The sequence below is a fragment of the Oreochromis niloticus genome, linkage group LG23 (genome assembly GCF_001858045.2).
Source record: "Oreochromis niloticus isolate F11D_XX linkage group LG23, O_niloticus_UMD_NMBU, whole genome shotgun sequence".
NCBI lineage: Eukaryota > Metazoa > Chordata > Actinopteri > Cichliformes > Cichlidae > Oreochromis > Oreochromis niloticus.
The window spans coordinates 36,609,226-36,636,831 of record NC_031986.2 but is presented as its reverse complement, the minus strand read 5'-3'; the positions used below and the strand labels follow the sequence as shown (position 1 = coordinate 36,636,831).

General features: G+C 40.3%; 1 protein-coding gene across 3 annotated transcripts; it reads left to right on the top strand.

Annotated features, from left to right (window-relative positions):
• Window positions 1-548: 548 nt before the first annotated feature.
• On the top strand, window positions 549-27,606 carry reps2 (RALBP1 associated Eps domain containing 2). 3 transcript variants are annotated; one of them, XM_003439789.5, is made up of 19 exons: window positions 556-948; window positions 7,324-7,447; window positions 7,925-8,100; window positions 10,498-10,606; window positions 11,011-11,117; window positions 11,203-11,344; window positions 11,456-11,519; window positions 13,138-13,306; window positions 13,394-13,447; window positions 13,675-13,753; window positions 14,374-14,442; window positions 14,785-14,833; window positions 14,921-15,057; window positions 15,396-15,457; window positions 15,573-15,662; window positions 20,116-20,202; window positions 20,293-20,426; window positions 21,614-21,719; window positions 26,244-27,606. In XM_003439789.5, exons 1-19 carry the CDS (start codon window positions 769-771, stop codon window positions 26,310-26,312), a joined length of 2,007 nt encoding a protein of 668 aa, XP_003439837.1. In that variant the 5' UTR covers window positions 556-768; the 3' UTR covers window positions 26,313-27,606. The 3 variants fall into 3 exon arrangements, 2 of the variants coding, with proteins under 2 accessions (XP_003439837.1, XP_019207626.1); XM_019352081.2 differs by lacking the exon at window positions 13,394-13,447; XR_270340.4 differs by lacking the exons at window positions 20,116-20,202; window positions 20,293-20,426; window positions 21,614-21,719; window positions 26,244-27,606 and having other exon boundaries at window positions 549-948; window positions 14,921-15,257; window positions 15,573-15,638.

Genomic DNA, 27,606 nt, shown 5'->3' with positions numbered 1-27,606 from the left:
CCAATATTTTTTCTGTGCATGTTTGCTGATCAATAATGGCCCCATTTCTGTGTCAAAAGCTCATTTTTATGCAAGTGTTACTTTAATGTCAGAACGTTAGCGGTATTTTTAAGGTGCTAATATTAGCCCCCATAAGTAAAAGTAACATTAAAGTAAGTTGCATTGTTTGTTTGCTAAATTTGCTATTTGTTTTGCTCTTTCTAGTTCCTTTATTGTATAAAATTTTAGTTTTGGAAGTTGGCCTAAAGTGTCTGAACAGTTTATCTCATGATGAAAGCAAATTCAGACTATTTATAGAAGGCTATTCTAATTTAGCAGGAAATATGAGTGATATTCAAAGTGCTTCCCTATGTTCCCTCAGAGCACAACAGATTAATTGTTGGCTTCATTACTTTCATTATGCTGTATCATATTACACAGCATCTGTATTGTGATACAGGATAAGAATTTGTAGAAGGTCCTGTAATAAAATAAGCTTTATTCAATTATGGATTGGAATGTAGGGTCTTCTTTCAGCTTGTCCTGGGCTCTGTCGCCCCCAGCAGGCGCAGGGCGGTAGTGCTACAATCAGTCACAATAGGCAGTAGGAGTGGACGAGCCTGAGGGTGAGCAGGCGGGCTGTCTTCACAGGGAACTCTCCTGTAGGAGGTGATACTAAACCCTCCTTCTTTTCCGACCTGAAACAGGAGCCGGAGTCCGGAGCAGGATGTATTGATCTGTTTGTTTGTAGTGCGTCTCCGGCAGATCCTCCATGCGTCAGCCCCGGGAATGGATCAGGAATCCGGTGCGGCGTCTGCGGGGAGTTTCATCTCCCTGAATGAGCATGAGCAGAGGTATTACTCAGGTCTCCACGGTCTGTGCCAGGCTGACACTTCAGGAAAACTGTCGTCCAGTAAAGTGGCAGAGCTGTTCAAGGCGTCTCAGCTACCTCCCGAATCTCTGCATAAAGTGAGTGTGTGCTTGTGTCTGCGGCTGCTTGGTCAGCTCATGTTATCAAATGTGAGGGGCTGAGGGCTGCGGCTGCTGCTCCCTAAACCCCAGATGCAGGAGACACAGAGCCTGCGGTCTACTGTGTATAATAATGAGCCACATTTTCATTGTGATGCCTTTCTGATCTCTTTGTGTGTGTGTGTGTGTGTGTGTGTGAGTGTGTGTGTGTGTGTGTGTGTGAGAGCGAGGGAGAGAGGGGAGGTTTCACACACCCTCTTTCTCCCCCTCCTCTTCTACACAGGAAGCCAGTCTCTTTACATATATGAGGGTATAGCTGAGCATGTGTCTGTAGGTCTCATCACTACATTAGTAGCTGTGTCGGTCCTCAGATGTCACCTTGGAGACGTTGTAGTTTAGGTTAGGGTTAGGCCTTTTGCACTCATTTCTAGTAAGCTTGTTTACTGTAACCAAGGATTTTTTGACGTGATCAGCACCAACAACAGCCTTTGTCAGTAGTTATGTTTACAAGTTGTTGTGCCGTCCCCTTTAAGAATAACAACGATGGTTCTGAAATTTTAAACCATTCACTTCCAGAGGTTGATACTAAATACTAAATTCTGGGTAGCCAGCACCAAGTATTTGTGAAGAAAAACTCAATATTGATCCATCAGCAAATAAGATTTGTATAGATATATACATAATATTCACAAAGTATTCCGTCTGCTCAGAAGTCATGCACTCTGAATGTAGAAGGAAAACCACATTTTCATCCATCATCAGTTCATCATCAGACTGAAATAGTGAAATCATAGTGAGTTTCTTATCACTATGATTTGATAAAGTAAATATCACAAAGTAATCTGGATACAGGGACTTTTGTAAAACTGGGGCAACCTTTTTTTAGACAAATGATTGAAACATCTTAAAACAGAAATAATTTAACTCAATCAATAATAAATAAATTGTCAGTTTGGTTATTTCAGCTCCGCAGTTCATCTGATATGGAAATCATAACCTATAAACTTGATGTTCACTGTGATGGATTATAAAACATATAGATTCTTCAGACTTGGTGAGGTTTAATATGGCACATAAATGGCTGTTAAAGCAATTTTACAAAGAGAGCAATATATCTGAAACTTACAATACTTAGATAGTCCAACATTTAAAGCATATACCATATCATTTGTGGTTATGGATCTTAAAACTTGTAAAACCCACCACTTTATTAACCGATGCTTTCAAAATCCTTTCTGAAAGAATGAGGGTCTAATTAAAAGCAGACAAAACTAACACGTAAACAAATTTAATTAAAACTTATACTGAGCTCCTTGTTTTTCTTTGCGTGTTATTAATTATGCTTTATGGGCTGATACCCGACAAGCTTGACAGACAACTTAATAGCAGTGGTGGTGTTAACTGTGTCTCTCTGCCTCCAGCATGAAAGAACCAAGTGAGAGTCATTTTGCTGACCCATCACAGGAATAAAAACACATTTTTCCAGCTCAGATGAGCACAGCGGGTCGCTGTCTCCGTTCACGCCACCCTCTGTCCCAAGGGGTCTGCTCCCTTCGATGGGAGGCTATTGTGTCTCTGCGTGGGTGTCAGGAAGTTTGGCACTGAGCCGCACTTCCTTCCTGTCCGGCCTGGATCGCCGCCACCACTTGGGGGTGATTGACACGCAGCCTTCGGAGCTGTGTTTGGCCCTGCGGCAGGATGCCTGCACGATCACTCCTGAAGTCACTGCTGACTTCTGGGTCATCATGTCACACAGTATCAGAGACTGGCTTATGTCCTCTCTTGCCTCTGTGAGTTAGATGTCATGTTGTGGCTCTTGAGGTTGTGCTATAATATAATTTGCCAAAACAAAGGACATTTTCCACCATGTGCTGTATGTAGAGGTGTGTTCTGCTGATTTATGATTTAGTAAATTTAGACAGGAAGTTTCTTTTTTCCCTAGCTGATCTGTTTACAGCAGATAAATAGAAAAGCACGAGGCTTCCGCCTGCTGCAGTGAGGTCAGCTGTTGTGCTCATTAAATGGATGTATAAAGACTTGGGGTCACACTGCTATTGACTGAGATTAACTTTACCGCCATCTAAGCGGATGTCCCTCATAACATTTTATCATGGGAAAATACCAGCCACTGCAGCCACTGTAAATGCACTCTGATGGAGACCAACTCCCAACCTATACTATTCGCAGTACATTTGTAGTTCATTTTCCTGGCTTGTGTTTGTGCGTAAAAGCCACGTTCAGGTTCCTGCACAGAGACAATGTGTTGACAGATCTGCTGTCAAACCTGTCCAGATGAATGAGGGTGTGGTCAGAGTTCCTGTGCTCACATCCTGGTTTGATGGCTGCTAGCTGATTGTTTACAGAAAATGTTAATGGAAAAAGGCATATGACTGATATATCAGTATGTAAGTTGTCTAGTATGAAAACCTCTATTTACATAACATAATGCAAAAAAAACCTGTTTGTGGTACTTTACAGATGGCGTCATCACATTGTTTGTCCAACAATCTGCAGTGCATATAGTAGATAATGCATCACAGCAAAGAAGTAGTTAATGTGCAAACGTGCGGTGTTACCACTGTAATTTGCTGAGTAATTTGTTAAGTTGAACAAACACTGCCCACTTTTTCTTTCCACTATAACATTCTGTTTAATCAAGCGTAAAGTATGTGTAAGTAGGTTTAAGTGCGCTTACCTCCTGCAAGATTAATGGCTGACTCTAAATTAGGAGAGTGTGGTTAATTGGTTGTCAGGGTTTTTCCCCTCCAATGGACTGATGACCTGTCCTCTTGGTCCTGCCGTATGATGGTTGGATTATAGGAATATAAATAGAGAGTTATTTGTCTGTGGCCATATCTAATCAGCCAATCACATGCTAGAAATTCAATGGATTCGGGCATCTAGACATGACCTGCTGAATCTCTCAGAATGGGGAAGAAAGGTGATATACGTGACTTTGAACATGGCATAGCTGTTGATGCCCGCAAGGCTGGTCTGAAATTTGCCCGAAACTGCTGATCTGCTGGGATTTTCCCACAAAGCCATCTCTAGATTTTACAGAGAAAGCTCTGGAAAAGGGAATGGTAAATTGAGGCTACAATTCAAAAGGCTCACCTAAATTGGACACCAAAAGATTGGAAAATCACTGGCAGGTTTGATGTCTGCTGTGAAACTTGGATTGTAGGGTCATAATTTTCTGTAAACAACATGGAAGCATGGATCCATCTCTGTATCAACGGTTAACACTTCTGTTAGCGTAATAGTATGGGGTGTACTTTGCTGGCATAGTTTAGACCTCTTAGTACCAACTGAGTTTTGTTTATAATACCATAATGTTGTTGCTGATCATGCCCACCCCTTTATGAATCTATACCATGAAAAATTAAGACAATTTTGAATTTCAAATGGGGCCCAATCCTATACTGGCAATATATTTAAAAATATCAAAATACAGTCTTGCTTTTAGTACTTTTTATACAGTTAAACAGTACACATGCACTGCAGAGACAACATATACATATATATACTAATTATTAGAATACTTTCACACACCAAAACTGGGGCAAACCGACCACAGTCGAGAGGTCCAGTTTGTGACTGAGTTGAACAGGAGCTGCCAGCCACAGCTGTACATGTCGACATCCACCTGTCAGTTAAAGTGTCTATTTTCCTAATAATGTCTGAGTTAGGACTCAGGTGAGCTATAAATAATCCCTCTGCACTGGGTATGAAATTGTAGAACCATTCTCATTTTTTGGCATTTTATTTTTCAGCTCTGGGGGCTACTGCTTGTTTCCAACCCAGAACTCAAGTTACTCCTAAGAGTCAAATGCTGATTTCTGTGCTTTGTGCCTGTGAAACAGCAGATGCTTAACACCACAACAAACAATAAGCTAAATCTGGCGTAACTGCTGACAGTTGAAACATCAATGCCACCCAGACTGCTTTTTGTATCCACAATAGATGTGAACCCATGGATTAATCTTGCATTTTGCACATCAGTCAAATACTTTTACATTAAAGTGTAAAAGTAAAGAGAAAAAAAGAAGTTCCTGACTGCTAACAAACGCTGATTGTGGTTTTTATCAGCAATGACAGTGGATCTGGTCAGATTATTCTCCTTAGTACTACAGGCTAATATGTTGAGTAACATGTCTCTTCTCTAAATTTACATCCTCAGCTAGGCATAAGATTCAGTAGTATCCACAAAGTTGCACCAGTGTTGACGTAGCGAGCGCTGAAATGTTTCTGGCATCATTCCACCTTCCTTAAATAACTTTCCCCGAAGGCCGTAGATCTGACCTGTCAGTCTGGTTCCTGAAGGCCTTCGCTGTTCTTCCTGCAATAACCTCACTATCTATCATTTTTCCGCTGAAATCAGGCGCACACATCAGTGCTGCAGACCTGACCTCCGGCTGTATGCTCAGCCTCTTCTCACAAGACTGTAGCTGTTTTGGATGTCCTGCCCCTGTGAAAGCTGTTTAATGAATACACTGCAGGTCAAGCAGAAATAATGTCTCATAAGGCAACATGAGCCCTTTGGCCTCATTAGACAATAGATAGGAACAGGGCCCCATGTTCTTCGTATTTCAGAAGTGCATACCACTAAATGTTTACTAAAATGGGCTCATGCAGGCTTTTGTTTGGTGACTTATAAAAAAGTAGACCTTGCTTTGGATTTTGTCAGTTTATGAAAACATGTTTGTGTTACTGGTTTTAATTCCATTGTTGCCACAATAAAATATGTATCTGGATTTCATGAATCCAGCCTTAGTGGAGATGTGGAGAACAGCCAGAAGAAGAGGGCATTAAATTTTGGTGAGGATCCAGAGCACTTAAGCTACTGTAAAATTTGCAAGATGGCATTGGCCTTGGCGGAAAATGTGCTCTAGTGATAAAACCAAGGGTGCCTTATTGAGTTGCTGGGACAGTTTGAAAGAGAAAGAACACCAACACAATTTAAAGTTTACATTTCAATTTAGAAGAAATGTCTCACCCACAAATAAGCCAAACAATAAAGGGATGTATGGCCAAAAAGAAGTAGCATAAACAAAACAGTTAGCTTACCCAGTAATAACAAAATGGGTTACTTTAAAACTGCTTTAAGAGTTTTTTTCTGAATTAAATGTACATGTACTGTTTATTGTGTTCATTTTTAAGCTATTTAAAATGATAGTGATAAATGGTGTTACCATGCTAACTGTTTTCTTCACTGCCTTATATGTAGATTTACGTTAAGCTAATGGGGGGTGTCGAACTCCAGGTGTCACTCCAGTGTCCTGCAGATTTTAGACATCACCCTGTTTCAACACACCTGAATCAAATGATTAGTTCATTACCAGGCTTCTGGAGAACTTCAAGACATGTTGAGGAGGTCATTTAGCCATTTAAATCAGCTGTGTTGGATCAAGGACATATCTAAAACCTGCAGGACACCGGCCCTCGAGGCCTGGAGTTTGACACCTGTGAGCTAATGGTTTGCTTAGCTAAAAAAATTGACTGTAATATCACAATTATTGCTTAATTAATCAGTGATTGGTTAAAAGGTATAAAAGCAACAAGGACTTTTTTAAAAAAGCTAAAAGTCAGAGTCTGCTACCTCTAGTCTAGTGCTAAGAGAAGCTAAACCCTGTGCTAATATGCTTAGCATAGCCATAGAGCTGTCCCTTTATTAATAAATGTGTGGTGAAAAACTAAAGGACTACAAAAGGTGTCTTTTTTTTTTTTTAAAGGAAACAAAGCCAGGCTAACCTTTGTCAAATTTTTGCTAGCCTTTTTGCTAAATTAAGCTAAAACGTGGTTTGGTTGGTATTTTAGCTAGGTAGATAGATAGGTTACTGTTTGGTTTCCTTAAGTCTGACATAATATCTTAAAAACAGAGCGTAGAAGGTGTTATTACTTGATTCAGTATTACATCCTTGATTCAACTGTAGCTCAAGCGAGTGTTTACAAAAACAGATAGACATTTTCTTTCAATTATATTTTATCTTTTTTTTCTTTATTATTCCAGATAATCCTAATCTGCTGCGCTTCCCAGGAAGCATTGTACCTTGAAACAAAACAGAACAAAACAGAAAAGGACAAACAGATTACACCGTGCTGATCTCTTGCATACTTTTCTTCTAGTTTTATTCTATTTACCCATAATTTTCTACTATACATTTTCTTGATCAGGGTGTAAAATAACCACATGCTTAAGCTAGCACTGGCTAGATTATATTTCTGTCACTGCAGGCAGCATGAAAGCTGAGATGTATGACATTGTTGGAGGTAGATAACTGTGTCACAAATTCAGGGCATTGGTCGTAGCATGTTTCAGCTGGTTTCAGTTGTTCACAATGCAAAAGTCTTTTTCAAACTTTCCATCTTTTTCAGGTGACCGAGGTGTGTGGAGCAAAGCGTCTGGGTTACTTTGGTACATCTCAGTTCTACGTGGCTCTGAAGCTGCTTGCAGCTGCCCAGTCTGGTCTACCCATTCGCCTGGAGAGCATAACCGCCAGTAAGTCTGCTGCTCAGAGAGGAGGCGTCTTATGAGAGGAAAAGGGGATCAGGAGATTATCTTAACATGGCAGGATTTGGCCTAATCTGGATGAAAGGGGAGTCGCATGGAAAGGGCTAAGTGGGTTTGCCCTTATTACAAGGAGCACACAATCATTCACACCCTGCCCAAAGAGGAAAGCTACAAGGAAAACCACATAGCTTCATGGATTATTAGAAGGAATATGTTTATTGGTTCATATTCATTTTTGTGTGCAGTAGTAGCTCTCCTCAGCAGAATAAAGCCTGTAAAGAAGTTCATCCTGATTAATTCCCTTGTGCTAATTCTAGTTGCATCAAAGGTCGTTGTGCTAGGCCTAAATCATGAGACAAATTTAAAAAACACTTATACTGTATATCCACTTAAGCGTTTGAGTTGGTGTCAATCGAAATAAATAATACATAATTTCTATCAATGATTTTTGTTTTGTCGCTCCAGATCTACCTCTACCTAGATTTGTTGGTCTGAAGAATGAACCAGAGATGCGATACTCGACTGTCCCTCCCAGCATGGACGCTCAGGGCGCACAGTGTGGCTCTGCACTCGGTTCTCTTATCTGGACTACAGCAGACAGGAACACCTTCAGACATCTGGAGGCCGGCACAGACAAGAAGGTAAGCCTGTGTGTGCTGCCATCTGCTACTTTTGGCCTGTATGTATGCGTCAAAGTTATTATAGCTTAGTGCAGCTATGCAGTATGACCAAGAAGTATACAAATACATTCCAGTCAGCTCTAATCATCGGAGCAGTTCATGAGAGATTAGAGAAGACAAGCCTCTTTCAGTCAGTTTGTCCTTAATCAGAATTACTAGAAGTGGATGACAGTAGACCTTCCTGATCAAAAATTGCAGTAACTTAGTTATGCCAGCAGGGTCAAACCTTTGCATCAGTGTCATGGATTTGTTGTGTTTTTTGCATTTTAGCAACGGGTGCTTGCAGAACAGTCATAACTGAGAAGAAGTGAATGGAGCTAAACTGCAAAAATATGTATTAACCTAGTTTTTAAAGACAAAAGCCATGTATTTATATTTTTCAAATATAGGATGGATAACATGAACAAATTGAAATAAAATTACTAGCGCATGTTATTTGGTTGGTTAAGGCTTCATAATATAATGTTCCCGCCTAATGGCAGATGATAGCTAAACTTTAGGTGCATATGGTTGGTGGTTAGTTTAACTATTCATTTCATGAGTAAAATAAAAATATGGGGTTCCATAAAATATCTTGTGATACTGTCATGTCCCCAATACTCCCAGAAAGGTGTTTTATTACAGTCAAAGCCTATAAAAATTAGTGCTGTCAGCATTAATCTTGTTAAAATGACGTTAAAGCCATAACCGCATTAACGCCGCTAATCTCCGTTAGCAAGTTAGCACAGATCGCCCTGTGTGTGGGGCTGCAACGCGTTAGCGCGGTTAGCTCGTTAACGCGTTAGCACCGTCCAGCCCCACGCACGGGGCAATCTGTGCTAACCTGCTAACGGAGATTTGCGGCGTTAATGCGGTTATAGCGTTAACGTCATTTTAACGAGATTAACACTGACTGCATTAATAAAAATACAAAAAAAATTTAACTATATCTATTGTCTTGATCATAATTCGCAGGTGACGAAAATGTTTAGCCCACAAAATGTGCATAAAGCCCCATTTATTCTAGACCAGCAGTCCCTAAACCCCGGTCCACCGGGGTCATTTGGTACCGGGCCGCGAGAGACGAGGCTCAGGTGTGAAATTTATGGTTTTCAGGGTTTTTGTTAACTCGGTTTCCCTGGGTCTTTTCCCGTGTTGTAGTTGTGTGTCTTATTTTGAAAGAAATATTTACACGTTACTATAGCGACCAGAGAGCTTTAAGGGGCAGAAAGGAGGATGTTACTCTCAATGTTGTTGGCGCATTTCAGGAGAACGCTGCTAATAAAGTTACTCAATAACACAGTGAATTCGCATTTATAATCATATTTACAAAATACCACAGTTTTTGTCTTGGTTGTATCATTTTATTTTGTTGTATTTATCCGCAACACCTTAAAGGCCGGTCCGTGAAAATATTGTCAGACATTAAACCAGTCCGTCGCGCAAAAAAGGGTTGGGGACCGCTGTTCTAGACGACCTTGCAAGGGCCCCCTATGAACCCAGCAGTGTAGTAAGTGGGAATTCTATAAAGAACTTTATTATCATTGGTGCACTGGTGGACTACAAAGATGGAATGCAAACATGTCATACTCTGAAAAACTAGCCCACTGGAGGGTGAACTAAGTGTTGTGACGGTAGGCAATAACAACTTAGCTGCTAGATAGCTTATGTAGTTACGTGTAAGAAAGCTCCTTTAGTTAGCCAAGGGATTTGCGAACATAATATTGTTACTTATATCTTTTCATTCTGCTACAGCACAAGTTGCACATTTAAAAAAATGGTTTGAAGAAATATAACAGCCTAAAACTGACATCTGGATTAAGACTTATCAGTGATTCATGGTGTCCCTGTTCTTCTTACTGATGCCGCACATCTTATGGTCTGTGTAAGCTGTTTTTGATTTAGACCTCTGCATTAAATCTATGCTGTAGGTACATCATAACTGCAAATCTGCTATAACTTATTGTTGACAACGTGTTGACGCAGCCCAAAATGGCTGTAATTGTACTTTCTGGTACCGTTCTTCCCTCCTACCCAGGAGAAACTCCACCATCAACCAATTTTTTGGGGGCGCCAAAACTGCAGAGCACACTGTGGACAAATATAAATACTAGCAACAGCATCGGCCACTTAGGCAGAATCTTAGGCTGTACATAGCACAGTTGAGTCACCTGGAGAAATGTTCACGTGCTACATGCTGGTTTGTTTGTGTGAAATAACAAATACTTCCTCCACGGTTTGAGACAGATGAAATTATTATTGATCACAACTAAGTTCAGGTTACTTGTTTGTCCTGTCTGCAACAGTATTTGTTTCTCATTTGGGCTGTTTGTAAAATTAATTACCCACCCCTCATTTATACTGTCCTTGTATTTAAAGGAACCTTGGTCGCCACCACGATCCCCGTGTAGCTCACCACCTCGCTCGCCGTTGACATATCGCAGTTACCCATACGCCAAGCAGAGAAATGGAGTTGACCCGCAAATCGGTGAGATCATTTTTACTCCTATTAAAGCTGGAAATCGGAATTTTAAAACCCCTTTTTTTCCCTTTTAAGTTGTATTTCTTCCACTATCTGTGCTGTTGTAGAGTTCTCCAGATTCTTCACGTACCATAAACTGTCTGATTTAGCATGTTTGGAGCTTGCTTATACATTTGTAATTAAGAAATAAGTCGGACTGACAAATGAAAACGATGAGGTTTTCCTGAGTTTTTGACACCTGTTCATTCCTCGAAACTTTCAGTTTCTTTCTTCTCACGGTTCCTTTTGATCTGTAAATCTCTCATTCTCTCAGATCACACTTTCCAGGAGTGTAATCAGCAGGAAATCATTGCATGTCAGTCTCAGGTTTCTCCTCCGTCAAAGCTGTGTTTTTCTCTTCTATCCTTCAGCCTACGAAAGCAAACATTCCTCTCGACCGATCGTTCAGCTGGAGCAGCACTCCTCGCCAAGCAAATACGGGACCAAACCCACTGTGGAGCATCCAGCTATGGCTCAGGTACTGATGTTTTTCTCTTTAAAGATTTACAAATATGTTTTATTAAGTCTGTATTATGCCACTTTGATTTTCTGTATGTGCTCAGGCTTCCTCAGTAGAAAGGCTCGAGCAGCAGGGTGTTTCAGACTATACTGAGGATGACCCCTGGAGGATCACAGAGGAACAGCTGGAGTATTACACTAATCAATTCAAGAGCCTGCAGCCTGACCTGGGGGCTCTCATCCTGGGTATGGACACCCCACCTGCACCTCAAATGCATTCGTCTAAAGATTTTTTTTTTAAAAACAACATCTTGCTATAAAAGTATTTCACTGTCTTTTGCACTTTGTTATTTCAAGGAGCTGTAGCAAAAAATTTCTTCACAAAATCCAAGCTCCCAATTCCAGAGCTGTCCCACATTTGGTAAGTGCTGCTGACTCATGATGGTGTTGTCTGTGTCCTTGTTCTGCTCTGGGGTCAGTTGGGTGTTTTTCAGCCAAGAGCCTCAGCATGCCCTCTGAGGCAGACAGAGGCCTCTGTTTTTAAAGTGCAGACCAGTGCTACACTTCTCCTCCTCAAAGGGAAAAGGTTTCGCCTCAGGAACATTCTTTAACTCTTTATTTATTGAAATAAGGGGGGAAGATGAGATTACATTAGTTTGAACTGGAAAAATGGTTTAATGTCCTCCTTTTTGAAATTAAAACTTCTTTTTTTTTAAAAAAATATTGTTGTTCTCTTTTTTTGGCACAGTTAGATGAAAAAGCTCCTGCTTATTTTTGCCTCAGACATCAAACTATACCCCACTCTCGAAGACAGTAGTCTTCTTAATGGATCGTTAAATTGAGTAAGGCTCAGTTTAGGCAGTCTCAAAATTACAGTCTTATATGCTTGGAACTATGATTATTTGCCTTCATGTAATTCTACTCACTGCTAGATGTGAAGAATTAAGCTGTAAGCAGATAAACATTAACATGAAATGCCATATAACAGTGGTTGGTGGTCAAATTATATTATTGGCACCAGAATATTTACTCATGGTGTCGTAGTTTATGTCATTTTAATAATAATAAATGAATACAAGTATATACAGTCTACAGTATTTCTAGGTTACCTTATCTTGGCTGCTGGGATGGAACAGAGATCAGCAAACATAAATGTCAAATTAGTTTATTTACGTAACTAATCTGTGACTGAGTAAGTAAACCTTGAACATAAAGACATGAGGCTATTACTCCCTGTTTTTAAAAGTTGGACATTTGGGGATTTTTTCCTTTTTTTGCTGTGTTGCTGTTATGCTTTTGTTTGTTAACTCAGTAACATTAAGAAAGAAAAATATGACGATATAGCTAGCAGCAGGTTAGCTTAGCTTTAGCTTATAATGCTAGAAGCAGGCTATCAGAATAACTCTCAAGCTTTGCTAACTGCCTGCCAGCAGAGCTTGACGTCAGTGTCAAACTCTTTCTGTAATGTTGAAAGAAGAGTATTTGCTTATATCTTCACAGTTTATGTTATTATACAGTATGTCATGGCTTAGCTTTCACTTGTAATACATTTTGAATAAGACAAAATCTATACAGAATGCCTGCTAACCGCTAATGCAGTATCATGTTTAAAAGGCCAAGTAAACATTGTGGCAACACTTCATTTTACTGGTGTATAATTTCAGATTAATGTCCCTGTAATTATAATAGTTTCCTGGAAAGAACTTGGTAATATGTCACAAATTTATGAAACTGGAGACTGTGTAATTTATATACTTCTACTCAACTGATTCTAACATATTACTGGTTTAAGTAGTCTTTGTGGTCCGTGCGCTGCATGCCTGCTACTAAATTAATCTTTATCTGTTTTTAAATAAAGATTTAGTTTCAAAGAAAGCTATATTTTCCAAGAATTTTGAACAGATTATCAAGTGCTTTCCACAAAACTTAAATGCAAAGTGTTAACAGAAGAGTTTCATATAGCTTTAATGTGTTATTATTGTCTTACAGCTCCATTCTCAGGTTTTGCATATATTCTTTGTGTGTCATCTCTTTTAAAGGGAGCTGAGTGATGTGGATAGAGATGGGGCTCTCACGTTTTCTGAGTTTTGCACAGCGTTCCACTTGATTGTGGCCCGAAAGAATGGTTACCCTCTCCCAGAGACGCTGCCTCCCAGCCTGCGGCCGGGGTTCATGCAGCATGAAGAGGACATACCGGACACTCCTGAAGTACGACGGACACAAGTAGCAAAAATTAATTATTTGGGTTATGAATTTATTCAGACTTAGGCTCTTTATACCGTGCTTTCTCAACAGAGTGCAGGGCCTTTAATTGTCTTCGAGCATCCTGGACGGAGGCTGAATCAGATGGTAAAACAAATCGTCAGTGGTGTTGTTTGAAATTTTTATTTGGAGTTTCATCCTGTTGCCTGTAGGGGGCACTAGCAAGCTGAACACGAGACAGAACAACTAGGGTCAACTACATTGCATACCAGGCAACAGGTTGAGCTTAGAGCATCTTTTACTTCCTGAAATGCACACTTTAAACCATTTCAGTCTTTGCAGGTCCTGATTTTCTTGGCGCCATGTTTTTTTAGGATCCAAGCACTATGCAGAGACTCCAGCCAAGCTTGACCTCAACGAAACAAGACTTGAAAGAAGAATCCAGTAAACAAGGTAATTATAAAGCAATTAGTAATTTTTTTAAGTAACAAATGTAAAAAAGCTATGCTTATTAAAATCACATGTAAAACAGATTCACCTCTTTGAGCTGGGTACTCTCCTAAAGGTATAACACTATAGTAACTGGGATAATGGTACTCAAAAAAGCCCATGGTGCTCTTTCAGTATTTCTTCTCTCCAAGCCATGCGCACAGAAATAAATCCACCATACAGTAAGTATGGTAATTTCCTTACACTAACAAACAAAAGGACAATACATGTCTGTTATCCCACTCATCCTCTAAGAATAAACAAAAGCAGAGAGAGAATGCTAACATATGTTATTTCTTAGTCCAAAAAAAGATCTCAGTTTATGCAATACTGAAATAAAACAAATCTATTCAGTGAACTATAATTTCTTAAGTAGTGAGTAAATGCTGCTCTGATATGCTCTTGATGCACGGGTGTTTCAGAGTGCGCCCTTGGGGGCCGAGTGTGTATGAAGACATTATTAGTCTAAGCAGAGTTAAGGCAAAATGTCTTTATTGCTTATCAGAGTTTTTAAATGCGGGGAAAAAAACACTTTTCTTTGTTGCATCGTCATTTCTGATCTTTCTTTTTTACTGTGTCTACAGATGTGAAGATGCTCGCGACATCTCAAGACAAAGAAACTCTTCAGCTCGGTGCTTTTCCTGAGCGGCCAGGTGAAACTAACCCTTCCCTTAGCATGGGGGAGATTTCTCTGTTCCTGTGTGAAAGTACATCATGTGCTGTAAGTTTCAGATGAGCTCGGGTTGCTGGGGTTTACCTCACTGCTCTCAGTACTTTCTCTGAGTTGGGGATCTTTCCTCTTTTGTCTGCTTCGGTGAAAATGCTTGTTTGTTGTGATTTGGTTGCGTTTTCTAAGTGCACGACACTCTCCTGGCTAGATGTAAGATATATTTTTGGTGCAAGATAAAAATAAAAAGTAACCCTGGTGATTATTATCTGCCTACAGATGATTGATTGAAAATGAGCACACTTATTAGTATTCGTCTTTCTTACAGAACCGCCTCAAGATCTGGACCCACAGATGAAGACAAAAACAAGACCAAGGTGACAATGAACCCACTCCAGCTAAAATGATTAAACTTGAGCTGCTCATTAACCATTATTGCATTTTCTCATCCGTGTGACCTCCAGGTCCTACTCCAGCACTTCAATCGAAGACGCTATGAAGAAGGCCGAGGAGCCACCCACCCCTCCCCCTCGACCCCAGAAGACCCACTCCAGGGCCTCATCGCTGGACCTCAATAAGCTCTTCCAGCAGGGCGCTCCAGGTATGACCTGCTTATCCACACTATCACCCAGCTCCTCCCATCATATTATCTCTGCAATACGGAAGGTGAGAAGCACAAACAGCTGGGAGCAGCAGTGTGTTTTGCAACTGAGTTATTATGCGTTGTTTATTGCAGTTCCCGTTTTATGGGGAACAAAAGCAGAAATGGTGATGCGTGGTTTTCAGTGTTCAGTCTGAAAGGTGAGAGACTCACAAGAGAGCCATTCAGTTTGTGGTTATGAATGTGTATATTTGAGTTTAAGGAGGGAAATCTGTATCCTGGGAGCAAAGCAGGGGTATGACATCATTGCAATGTAAGCTTTTCATTTGGGATTCCAGGAGTAAAAGGTGGATGGTTGCTGCCTCCTCCAGCCCTCCCTCCTAGACCGACAGCTTCGCAGGTAATTCCTGTTTGATTATGATTTTGACAGTATTACTGCATGCTAGTGAGCAAAGCAATACAACAACATAAATTTTTCTCAGATTAAAAGTGACAGAAATCTTCTTTCCTGTCAGGTTACTCATTTTATCGGCACTTCGGAGAAATCCGTCCAGAGTAAAGTGCAGCAGCCAAACTTTGCTGACTTCAGTCACTTCAGAGAAGAGGTAAGCATTAAACCTGGACCTCTACCTTTGTTTCAGTGGGAATTTGCAAATGTAGCAAACAGCAACACAAATTGCAGTTAGAAAAATAAATGTCAGCATTTTCCACTTCACAACTTTATATATATAAAGTTGTGAAGTGTCATCAAAGACGTGCTTGGGAAAAGTATGAGTTTCTATTACAAGACAAAGTAATGAAAAGGTTGACAGAAGTGTACATGAAAGTGTGTGAAAATTAGATGGATTTTAAGGCCTAAATTGTGTATTTGTTAAAAATCCTTCCTGAGAAGGCGGTACTACTCAAAGAGTTTCCAGTTTCTTAAAGCAAGTTACATTCAGACTGAATTGAATGCAGTACACGAGTCGCTCCTTTCAGGAAGTTTTTAATGATAATTGGCTTTAAGGGCCCGTGAAAATGCTGAAAGGTTTGTAATAAATTAAACCAATGGTTCTGCTCATCATTTTTTTATTTTGAAATACTCCTGCATCCTCTCAGGAAGAGCACTTCCTTTTTCTCTTTGTGTCATTTTTGTACTTCTGCATATTCTGACAACTTAGACATTTCCTCTTCCTTCAGTAGGAAGCCTAATCTAAAAATCATGGCTAAGCACCATATTAGGAAGTATCCTCACTTCAGAATCCTGCGTATCCTTCAGAACATGTGCTGCTTGTAAAACTGAGCTGATTTTGTGGTTGCTTTCTAATGAATCGCTTTATAAACTTCACTACTGCCGTATGATAAATAACACAAACGCTAATTACTGTGGTGCATTTGGTACTTTTATCAATGTGTGTGTTTGTTTAAATGAGCTGCACACCCCACAGCCATAATCAACGCTGTGTGCACATGGAAAAGTACTGTATTTTACTGCACTACATTTCCTGGAACTGCAGGTGAAAAAAAAATCCCCATTCCTTTCTCAAAGGTTATTGTATTTGCACAGCTTTGTACAGTATTTGTTTTTCTTGTGGGAGTGAAGCAATTTTGGCAGCTTTTTCTGTCTTTACGGCATCCAAACCTCTGGCTTTAATTTCACAAATCACATGTAGTTTTTGGGTCAAAAGGCAAAGCAGCTCCTGCTTCAGTACTGCCCCTCACATCAGGTGTTGTGTGTTCTAAATCATACTCTTCATTAGACAAGATGTGCTTGAAGTGTCAGTTTTTGTGACGTGCTAAAAATGTGAAACTGAAGGGTCACAATGTGCATAGATTAGATTTGTTACTGGTCTGTTTTCAGCCCAGCATCTGCCCACATTTTGGTGTGGATGTGGGGTTTTTTCTAGTTTTTGAATGCTGTAAATCAGTGGTCCCCAACCCCTGGGCCACGGACCGGTAGCGGTCCATGAGTCGCTTGGTACGGGGCTGTGAGAGTTGAGGCTTGAGTGTGAAATTTATGGTTTTATTGGTTTTTATCGTTATTTTTTTAATTGTTTTTATCGTTAACTCAGTTTCCCTGGGTCTTTACCCGTGTGTTATAAATAAATCTTCTTCTTTTTTTGTACCGGTACTGGTTTTATTTTGATGTATTTATCCGCAACACCTTAAAGGCTTGTCCGTGAACAGTGTCATACATAAACTGGTCCGTGGCGCAAAAAACATTGGGGACCGCTGCTGTAAATCACTCAGTTCTAACTTCTGTCTTTGTAATCACTTGTCTTTAAGGTCCCCTTTTATTACTCTCACTCTGACCTGGATCCATTACTCCTTCTCCTCCCCATCACGTTAGAGCATGGCCATCTCTGTCTCCCCACATGGTGTTTTACTTAATTAAAACCAGCTGCAGTAGATCATCCCAAAGGTAGCTATAATATGTACATTTCTCACTTAGTAAGGCAAATAGAAATCCACACCAGCCAAAGCTCCTCAGAGAGGCATTGTAAATCAGTGAACTATAAGCGTCCTTAAAAATAACTTCCTTTTACATAAAACATGTCAGTCTTGAGTTAAGTGTGAATATTTTGACACCTGCTTTTGTGGGGAACTCATGGGAGCAGTTTAATTTAAAGTTAAAGTGCATGGCTATGTCTGAAATCACTCATTACTTACTGTATTACAGGCTATATTCTGTAATGAGTATTACAGTGAGTATGTGCTGAAAAAAAGTAGCCCTAAATGTGGTGAAAAACGGGTGGTCACCGCACTAAAGGGAAAATGAGAGGGAGAAATTAGGCCTGTATATGTAGTGTATATGGCCTGTCTCTCAAAATAACCACAGCAGCGTATATATGAAGTACTGATATTGTTATTTAGTTATTTTCTGAAAGCCTATGAGAAGCGACCCTAATGGTAAACTTGATCTGTGAGGTCAATAAAAGCTTTGATGTCGCGTTTTATGTCTCACTTGTTAGATTTAAGTTAAACAAGAGACAAAATCAGGGTTAATTTTGGGGGTGGGCCTGCTTTGTGACTGAGCCACAGACTTTGTGAGTGAGAGATTTGTAGTTAACAAACCAGTGGGTGGCGTCACTGTAACCATGTCCATCTTTTACGTACAGTCTATGTTATTGCCACATTAGAACATATTAACGTATCTGTCATTTCAGTTATTATCCATGCTTACCAAGGTCCACTGGTCTCTTCCAGGAGTGGAGAGAGTCCAGCTGATCCATTGCATGCACAGTGTTGGGGAGTAACGGAATACATGTACCGGCGTTACGTATTTAAAATACAAAATATGAGTAACTGTATTCCGTTACAGTTACCGTTTAAAAAGGTGGTATTCAGAATACAGTTACTGTATGAAATAAAGGGATTACAGGGCGGTCTTTTCCTGTTTCATATGTTAGGCTGTCCCCTCTCTATTTCTGGTAATTCCACGCTGGTGGAAACCCAAACAAAACACGCATTAAGAGGCTCTAATGCCTGTGTCAAGCTCGCGGCCCATGTCACCTCTACTTGCGGCCCGCATAATGACGTGAAGACATATTTTTAAAAATTATTGTTCAAAAAATTATTTAATATGAAGGCAATAGGCAGAGTGTTACAGGCATAGCCCTGAAGAATGTAGCCTCATGGGCAGTGTAGCCCAGTTGTAAGACTCGTCTGTACACTATGTTCGTGTTTTCCTCCGAAACAATAAGTTCCGTTGGAGCAGCCTTTCAACGCCTCTCTCTGTCTCTCGCTAGAAACATTGACCCAGACAACAAAGTAGAGCTAGTTTTCGGTTACGAGCCCGACACAGAACCCAACGTATTAGCCAGAGGTCCCTGGCGGACCGGTTTTATATACGCGCGGAATAGTTTTCTATAGGAGATCGCTGCAAAAAGTCCAGGCTTACCTAATGTCCACCCTACTGTTACTCATTTTATATTAAGATTTAAAAACCTAGTTGGTATTGGTATGGCGAGTAACCTTCAGTAATAGTAATAAATCACACAGCAATGGTTCATTTATGTAGTTGTAAAAGGTTTGACAATATATAAAGTAATCCAAAGTATTCAGAATACGTTACTCTTATTGAGTAACGTAACGGAATACGTTACAAAATACATTTTGGGGCATGTATTCTGTAATCTGGAGTGGAATACATGCTTCCCAACACTGTGCATGCATTAATACGTTCAGACAGAAAGTTGGACAAGGTTAAAGTTGTCTGTTTTTGATTCATTTGTTGTGTCCAGTTTGTGTTTTGTTTCCTCTGGTTTGAATAAGCTTCCTTTGTCTTATTGCTCTTAAATATTCCAGTTGAATGAGGAAAGTTTTAAAAATGCACGCTCTAGAAACTGACACTGATGGCACTTCTTTAATACCAGCCTATGCAGCTGATGTGACCACACACTCTGCTTATGGTTCTCCTGTGGTTTTTTTGCCGCTGTAGCAACTACTACAGCGTCTGTATGTTTCCATGCTGTGGCTGTGTTTCGCGTCCAATGGAGCAGTGAATCTCTGGGCCATTTATTTGAAAGTCAGTTGGTGTTTCTGAGCAAAATGCATTTTTAGGTTTCTTGGGTACAATTTACAACAGGAGCCTGCTTAAAGCATCACGAAAGCCCGCTGCCGCCACAGTGAAGACTGCAGTCCGGACAAATTAGTGGATCAAATTCACTAAATCCAACATTAACAGATGGGAAAGGTTGTAAGAAATGCCTTCAACTTTCACAAAACTAGGGCCTGTCCTCACACTTTTGCCCTAAAAAGCATGTGGTGACACATTAAACATCTTAAAACAAAGGAATAAGGCAGCAAGGCGGTGCAATAAAAGCAAAGTAATCCATCATGGCTGCCCCTGAGCAGGCCATGTCTGGAGAGCCCTACATCGCAATCCCTGCAGGGAAGGTGCTGATTTATACACGGTCAGGGCCAACACATTTCTTTCTGCCTCTTTATAGCTCCTCTCTCAATTTAATTCACCTCATCATGGCATCAACACTCTTTTCTCCGTGGAGGAATAGATCTTTTATCATCTATCTTACATGGCAAACGTCCAAGCCAAGTTTTTCGGTTTATTGCCTTTAGGAGGAGAGCAGTGTGAAACCTGAAGATCAGGGGCCACACTCCCGATTTGGGCTCAGCACTGAGGACTTGACGAATCCTTCAAAACAGGTCAGGACTGCTCACATAAGCCACTCCTCTTGTGTAACAGTCAGTGTCTTTCTTACAATAATTCTATCTTTTCATCTGTTATGGTTTCAGGACATGACTGCCGCCTCTCACAATCAACCTCCACAGAAGCCAGTTCGCAGGAAATATCTCCCAGAGAGCCAAAACCTGGAGACTGTACCTCCGCCAGCGGTGCCATTTCCTCCTCCTGCTAAACCTCCTCAAAAGTTAGTCAAACATTTAACTTGTGACACTGATCACTTTGGCTAAAAATAGCTAAAACTTTTAGCAGTGGTTAAAATGTAGCCAGGAACACGAACCTATGTTAAATTTGGTGTAGTTATTGCTTTATATAAGAGAATAACTACATAAATTGCTGGTTGCAGTGATAAACCGACAGAAAACTGTCAAGGTTTTTTTTAATGTGTTAGCCTACAGACTGTATGTCAAAGATGGACTGTCACTCATTAATTTTGGATTCTGCATTTTGAAGCCTCAACTTAAGCATTTTTTTGGAGCCAGCAGTGACCATTGATGCTTCTAGGTCTTAAAATGTGAAGCCAACATGGAAGTGCCGTAAACCAGCATTGCATTTAATGACCAACAGGTTTTAACGTTTATTTATTAAACCATTAAAAAAAACCTTCAGAAGACACTCGCATAACAAACACATAGTGGACAGATCCAGCTCACTGGCTCAAATTAGATCAAGTGGGGCCTAGCAAAGGACTGAAAGGTGTCAAAGCAGCTATGCTAATAACTTTAAGTCCTATGAGAAGCAAAACAGGTAAATTATAAAAACAACCGAACCAAAAAAGCCTTTTTCTGTCAGACTGTAAACATGTTCTTTTCAGAGCATTGTAACACAACTTTAAGGTGACTGACTTTTGGAGCCAGTCTGAAATTGGTAAAACTGCAGTTTTTGTTTTAAGCTTTAAAGGTCACTGCATGCAAAGTTCTTGTAAACTTTATGAGTAAAATATACCAATGTTTACAGCTTGTTGCGCTACCTCAAGTGGCCAGGAAAATGAGTTAATGCAGGTCAAAGAGCTTCTTAAAAGTACCTACATGCTCTTAAGTGATCGTAAAACCCATGAAACCCACCCAAAGAGGGGAATTCACCAGACATTAAGGCACACCCTAACTCACTATAATGACTCTAGCATGTGTGCTTCTGTCTCCTTATTGACCAGACTGCTCATTGAAACTGTCAGTGCGATACACGGTGATCATCAATAACAGCGGAGGCCTCCTAGTTGCAGTGACCCCTGCAACTGGTCTTATTCTTCTGACGTGCAAAGTCCAAACCTCTGATAAGCTAAAGAACTGGAGATTGTTATAGCCATGCCATGCTGTTTTATTCACCTTAAAATTTTATTTAATAGCAAATAAAAACTGTATGAAATTCTTTCAGACTGCTGCCCAGACAGAAGAAGGAGATCCAGCAGGCTATCCGTAAGAACAGGGAAACCAATGCTGTGCTGACACGCCTTAATAGCGAACTCCAGCAGCAACTTAAGGTTAGTCCATATGGTATTTTTTGGGCTCATGACACTTTGTATATACCACTTGGGTTTTGCTGTAGGAGTGTGTGCCCATTTGCAACTTTCTCACATTCCCTGCCCTCCACCTCCTTCAGGACTCTGGGAAATGGGAAAACCAGCCCTGCAGTGCTTAGAAAACACATATAAAGGGTGCTCGCTTGAGACACAAAACTACAGTGTACTTTTAACTCTGACAGTTCAATTAAACAACAGAAGTACTAAACATTGCATTTCAGCTGCAGCCACAAGAGCGTGGTAGTGTTCAAGTTAACTCGGTTTCAAAATCCCCTCAAACGTGTGTCAGAAGTTGAGTTCTGCTCTTTTGCTGCTGACAGCAAAACGCTCCTGCCGGTCCAACTCTGTGAAAAGCCCCAAGCTCAACTGTCTGCCCTCCTTTGCCCATCAGTCATAGCTGAACTAATGGCAAAGACTTGGCTGTTTGCATTGGTGATCTGCCCGTGGCACACACACTCACTCACATTTGGAGCACATGCTGCATGCCTGTCATTCTCCTCATAAATGATCCAGGAGCGGAACCTTCACGCTACCATGCAGGGCTTTTATAGCTTTAATACAACAGAGGAAAAGGAATAAAAAGGAGAAGAATGCTACCAACAAAGGACCTACTTTGTAACATCTTAAAATATCATGCAAAGAGGCTATTTTGTTCTCAGATTTCAAGGATTTATGTTTCCTTTCCCTTTGTGAAAGGTCATCTGGAATGATATTTATTCGTTCTAATTCTCCCACGTCCTCAAAGTATCTGTGGAATTCTGCAGAGAAAGGCATATGTGTCTTTATATAGACTCCAGCCTTGTTGAAATACCAAACAGCCACTGGCATTCACAACTGTCTTCTTCAAAATATAGCCTGGGCCGGTCAGGCATCCAACTACAACAGGGTGTGTGTGTGGGGGGGGGGACAGAAGGAAGGCTGGATGGAAAGAAAGTTTTAATAAAAAATATCCACAAATGAAGGGTGGATTAATATGTTGTCAGAATCACTGGATAAACAAGTTTCTGACAGGGAAAAGTCACATGAACGCCTGCTTGAAAAGTCAGAAAATCTGGTTAGGAGTGTTGCTGAGAAACATGGCTGATGAAAATAAATATTTGCCTGATCATAGGAAATTTTTAATTGAGAATCTTCCTACATTTACTTTGTAATATTAGGTGGTAACCATTAGATAGACCAGTATCAGTTGATAGAAATGATTTAAGTCCTTTATGTATAAAAATGACTGAAAACCATGACCAATAGGCATATACAGTATATGGACATAAAATATATTTCACAGGATTTTGTGCAGTCCTGTGAAATACTGAGTACATCTTTCCATGAGGGTAAGTAGCAGCCAGGTGCTGCTAATCAAATACTCTTGATTAAATAATCATCACTAATCAAGTGTGAACAGCTCTGTAAACGCAGACATTTTAACAATTTGATGGTCTGGAGAATTTGGGCGTGTTACCACAATGCCGCAGTCAACATCTGAGTAAATTCACCACAAGCTCAGACTAAGCAATTCTCAGAGAAACTGCAAAACATGGCAGCACAGCTTAGGTTTGCAAAGGTGCATCTGAACAAACCACAAAACTTCATGAACAACGTCCTTTGGACCGACAGAATGGACATGTCTGACCATAACGCACAGCACTACGTTTAGAGAAAAGCAAACACAGCACATCAGCATAAACACCTCACACCACCTGTCGAGCATGGTGGGGGATGCGTGATGATTTGGGGTTGTTTTGCAGCCGCAGGACCTGAGCACTCTGCCGTCGTTGAGACAACCATGAATTTCTCTGTATATCAAAATATTCTAGAGATAAATGGCTGTGTCCCCACAGCTAAAGTTTGGCTAAAACTGGATCATGTAAAAGGGCGTTGAGCCCATGCACTGCAGCAAAACTGCAACCGAATGGCTGAAAAAGAAAAGAATCATGTGGTTGCAATGGCCCAGACCTCAACCTGCCTGCAACGGCGTGCATAAACAAGTGCCTGCAAACCTGAATGAAATGAAGCAAAGCTGTAAAGATGAGTTTGCCAAAATTCCTCCACAGTGATGTAAGGCACTGATAAAGTCATACAGAAAGTGATTACGTCAAGTTATTGCTGATAAAGGTGTTTTTACAAGCTGCTGAATCATGGCATGTATTTAGTTTTTCACAGAAATGCAGAGTCGTGTGAAAACGTTCTTTTTCAAGACTGTAATTTATACTATAGTGGGACATATACATAAAAGACACGAGTCATTTTAGTTTTTAAGTGACATAAAACAAAACGACAATAGGCACGTGAGCATAATAAAGTTAGAGGAACAACTTCTTAACTCAGGAAATTTGTCCAACTGAGCAGCACTTGCATGCAACACAAAATCCAGTCGGGGTTTTGATTTATCCCAGAGAAGGAAGTGCATAAATATTCCAAAATATCTGTTAATTCCGATGAAGTTTTCATCTGATACGTTAAGAATGTTGATGTTCAGTGAAGATACGTTGGCAGGTGCAGGCCTAATCAAGTTTAGCCTGGATAGATATGATCCACCAGCAATGCTATTAGTCTGAATTTCCAGTTTAACTGTAGGTCTCATGGAAAATCTTTTCCATTTGAGCACCAACCTCAAGCCAAAATGTTAGCTTTTCATGCACTATCCATTACCACCACAGTCTAATAAGTGCAATGCATTCAACTCGATATATCAGTGACCTTATGACCTTTACTCTAGTGCAGAGTGGGGAGAGACACCAAAAAATAAGTGTCTAATATTAAGTCTGTTTATTTTCCACGTTCACATCAGAACTGACCTTGTGACCTTTCCTCTGTTGCCACCTTCAGGGTAAATCTTAAGCTTTCGGGCCTACAGCTGGTACAGCACTGAGAGTGGGGGAATCCTATTGTGCTCAGTTCACATTTTGGGGGGTGTAATGAACATTAGGGGCCACTTCATGGGATTAATCTTTTTACATTGTTGAGTCTTGAGTCTACTGCTATACTCACATGGCAGTGTACGCTCTCCCTGGGGGGCACTTATTGTGTTCACTCCCCTTTCTCCTGCTGTGCAGAGCTTTGTGCTCTCTTTTAGGGAGCGACAAGGTCAGGGCCTAAATTCCAGATATTAATGCTGTACATATTCCACATTCACTCAGTCTTGAGGTGGCAAACTGTAAACTTTCCTTAGCTACACTCTTAGTCTTAACATTAGTGAGGGAGTTTCCCTCGTTCTGTCCAACACCTTCATATTGGGGATGTAATGAATATTAGAGGCTACTTGAGGGGATTAATCATGTTACACACACACCATAGCAAACAGGCAGTCAACTTAACTCTCCTGCTATACTCTTATTGCAGTATACCCTCTCCCTGGGGGCAAGTTATTATCGTCTCTCCCCCTCCATGCTGTGCAGAGCTTTGTGCTTTAATGTTGGGAGTGACAAGGTCAGATTCCAAATATTAATGCTGTACATACTCTCCGCTCACATAATCAGTTCCATATTTTGTGCAGGGGTTCACAAGGTCTGGGAGAAGGCATGTGATTGGGCGCCATGCAGGAAAAACGCATACATCAAAGAAAATAATTCCAAAATCAGTGATTTATTTTAAACACTAAGCTGCCCAAAGTTTTCACAGGAGTAGCACACCGGAGAATCTGCACAGAGGTCTGACACAAGCTGTTAGCGGGCGCAGTTTGACACAATAATCCAGTAATAAAAGCAGGCTGCAGCGACAGCCTTTGTTTTCCACCGTGCCCGTGATGGACGGAAAAGTCAGTAATCGGTCTGTCTGCAGTGTTTTGTGTTTCAAAGTGTAACTTTTAATTATTCTTTGAAATCTTTGGGTTCAAAGAATGGTCGTTTATGTTATTGTACGTTTCTGTTTCGGGGATATTAACACAAAATGTTTGCTGTAATACTGCTCTGATGTTTCTTAATGTGAACTAGGGCTCACAAAGATCCTGTATTTCCCATTCATGCCCTCAGTTTTTTTTTTCTTCTATTTAATAAAGGCATGCAAAATTTTACCTCATACCATGAATAATTTCTAATTCACAGGCCCTGAAAATATGATGTGCACATGAATTTTGCACCATGATATTTTTCTTCATATCCACATGAAGCTTTCAGGGCTGAAAAACACATTTATCACAGTTTAAAACTGCAATCAACTGCATCGAAAGCCAGAAGCTACCATTCTACCATTTGCCTGCAGGGAGCACATTAATAATCCTGATTTTAGTTAATGTTCCCTGCTTCGTTCTACGATTTGTAAAAGTCATCTTATATCTCAAATCTTTGCGAGCTGTTCATGTTTTTTTCCAGCACTTTCATATTTTGTAGTAATTAACATTGTGACCTTTTGGGGCCGTTGGCCAGATTTCAACCTTGTTCTTGGCCGTCGTCACCACAGAAAACAAAGCAAATAATGTCATTACCGCCTGAGGTGCATCTCTTGTTCAGACTGCAGCAATCAGAGGTCATGTTTTCTTTTGCTTGGCTGCAGGTGGTTCATAAGGAGAGGGTCACCTTGGAGTCCCAGCTGGAGCTCCTGCGGCCTCTGGCTTCGACATGACTGAGCCTGAAGTCTGATCGGAGTCACCTTCCCGTTCTGTCACAGGGGCGTGCATCAGTTTCTCTATTAAACACAAATGTTTGAGCCAAGACACAAGTGGTTGTCTGTTTTTTTTATGAACACTGAATAAAAGTAAAAGGGCTGACGATGGAAGCAAAGTGCATTTTGACTCAACGGACCGGGATGTTACTCTTCTTGAATTATCAGCTCCAGCTCGAGTCCATGTGTTTGTTTGCATTATGGTTAAAGATGCTCTGCAGGACTAAACCATGTGTTTTTAATCACTGTATAATATGCACATGTACAATGTTTTCTTTATGACTTTCTAACTTATTTGTGTTGTGATTCACTGTTAGGTTCTCTCATAAATCTTTTATGGTTTACAGGACGTGTTTGCACATCTTTCCATGATTATGAAAAATCAATTTTCTGTCCGGCCCATCCTCTCAGATTTCATGTTTTTCTACGTACCACATTTCATGTATATCCACATACACGCACACAATAAAACAAGCGATGGTGCTACAGATTGCTTTCTCATTCTTACGCTGTTTGCACTGGAAGGAAAAATAAAAGTGCACATTTCAAAGGATGGCAAAAAAATAAAACATTAGATGTGGAATGAATTTGATTAAACAAAACCTTTCAAGCGTGTGTTCTGAAGGACTGTATCCGTGGCACATGTGACGAATGTCGACACTGGATTTGTATGTAATATGAGCATTTTCATGTGAAGTTGCTACATGTTTGATGTAAATGTTGCCTGACGTCTTTATGTTTGTTATCATGCAGAGTTGGCCTTGATGATTATCTGTTTAAAAAAAAGATTTCACAATCTCAACAGTTATTCTTCATAATAATTGTGATTTCGTAAATTGCCTTTTCCTTAGTAAAAATCTACATCTGCTATTGGCAAGATTGTTTTTTTCTAAACAGCCAATCAGCTGGTATAATGATTTTTCTAATATTGAAGGCTAAAAAAAGCAAAACCCAAATCAGTATAAGCGGCTAAAAAATAAAATAATAAGCACAATAATCATCTAATAGTCATGATGGATTTGGAGACTGGCTGAAAAAGCAGGCATGGTCATGTGTTTATTGCTTTTTTTCACACTACTGTTGGGTCATGATGGTGATAATGAGATGGCTGAAATGTGAGATGGCATGCCTGAAACTGCATGATTGTGTTAAACTTATGTGAGAATGTAAATGAATCTGAAATTGTGCACAACTGAGCTCTGGTCTTAAGACTACAATGGAACTAATCAATAAAGTCTATTTTTGTTGCTTGAAA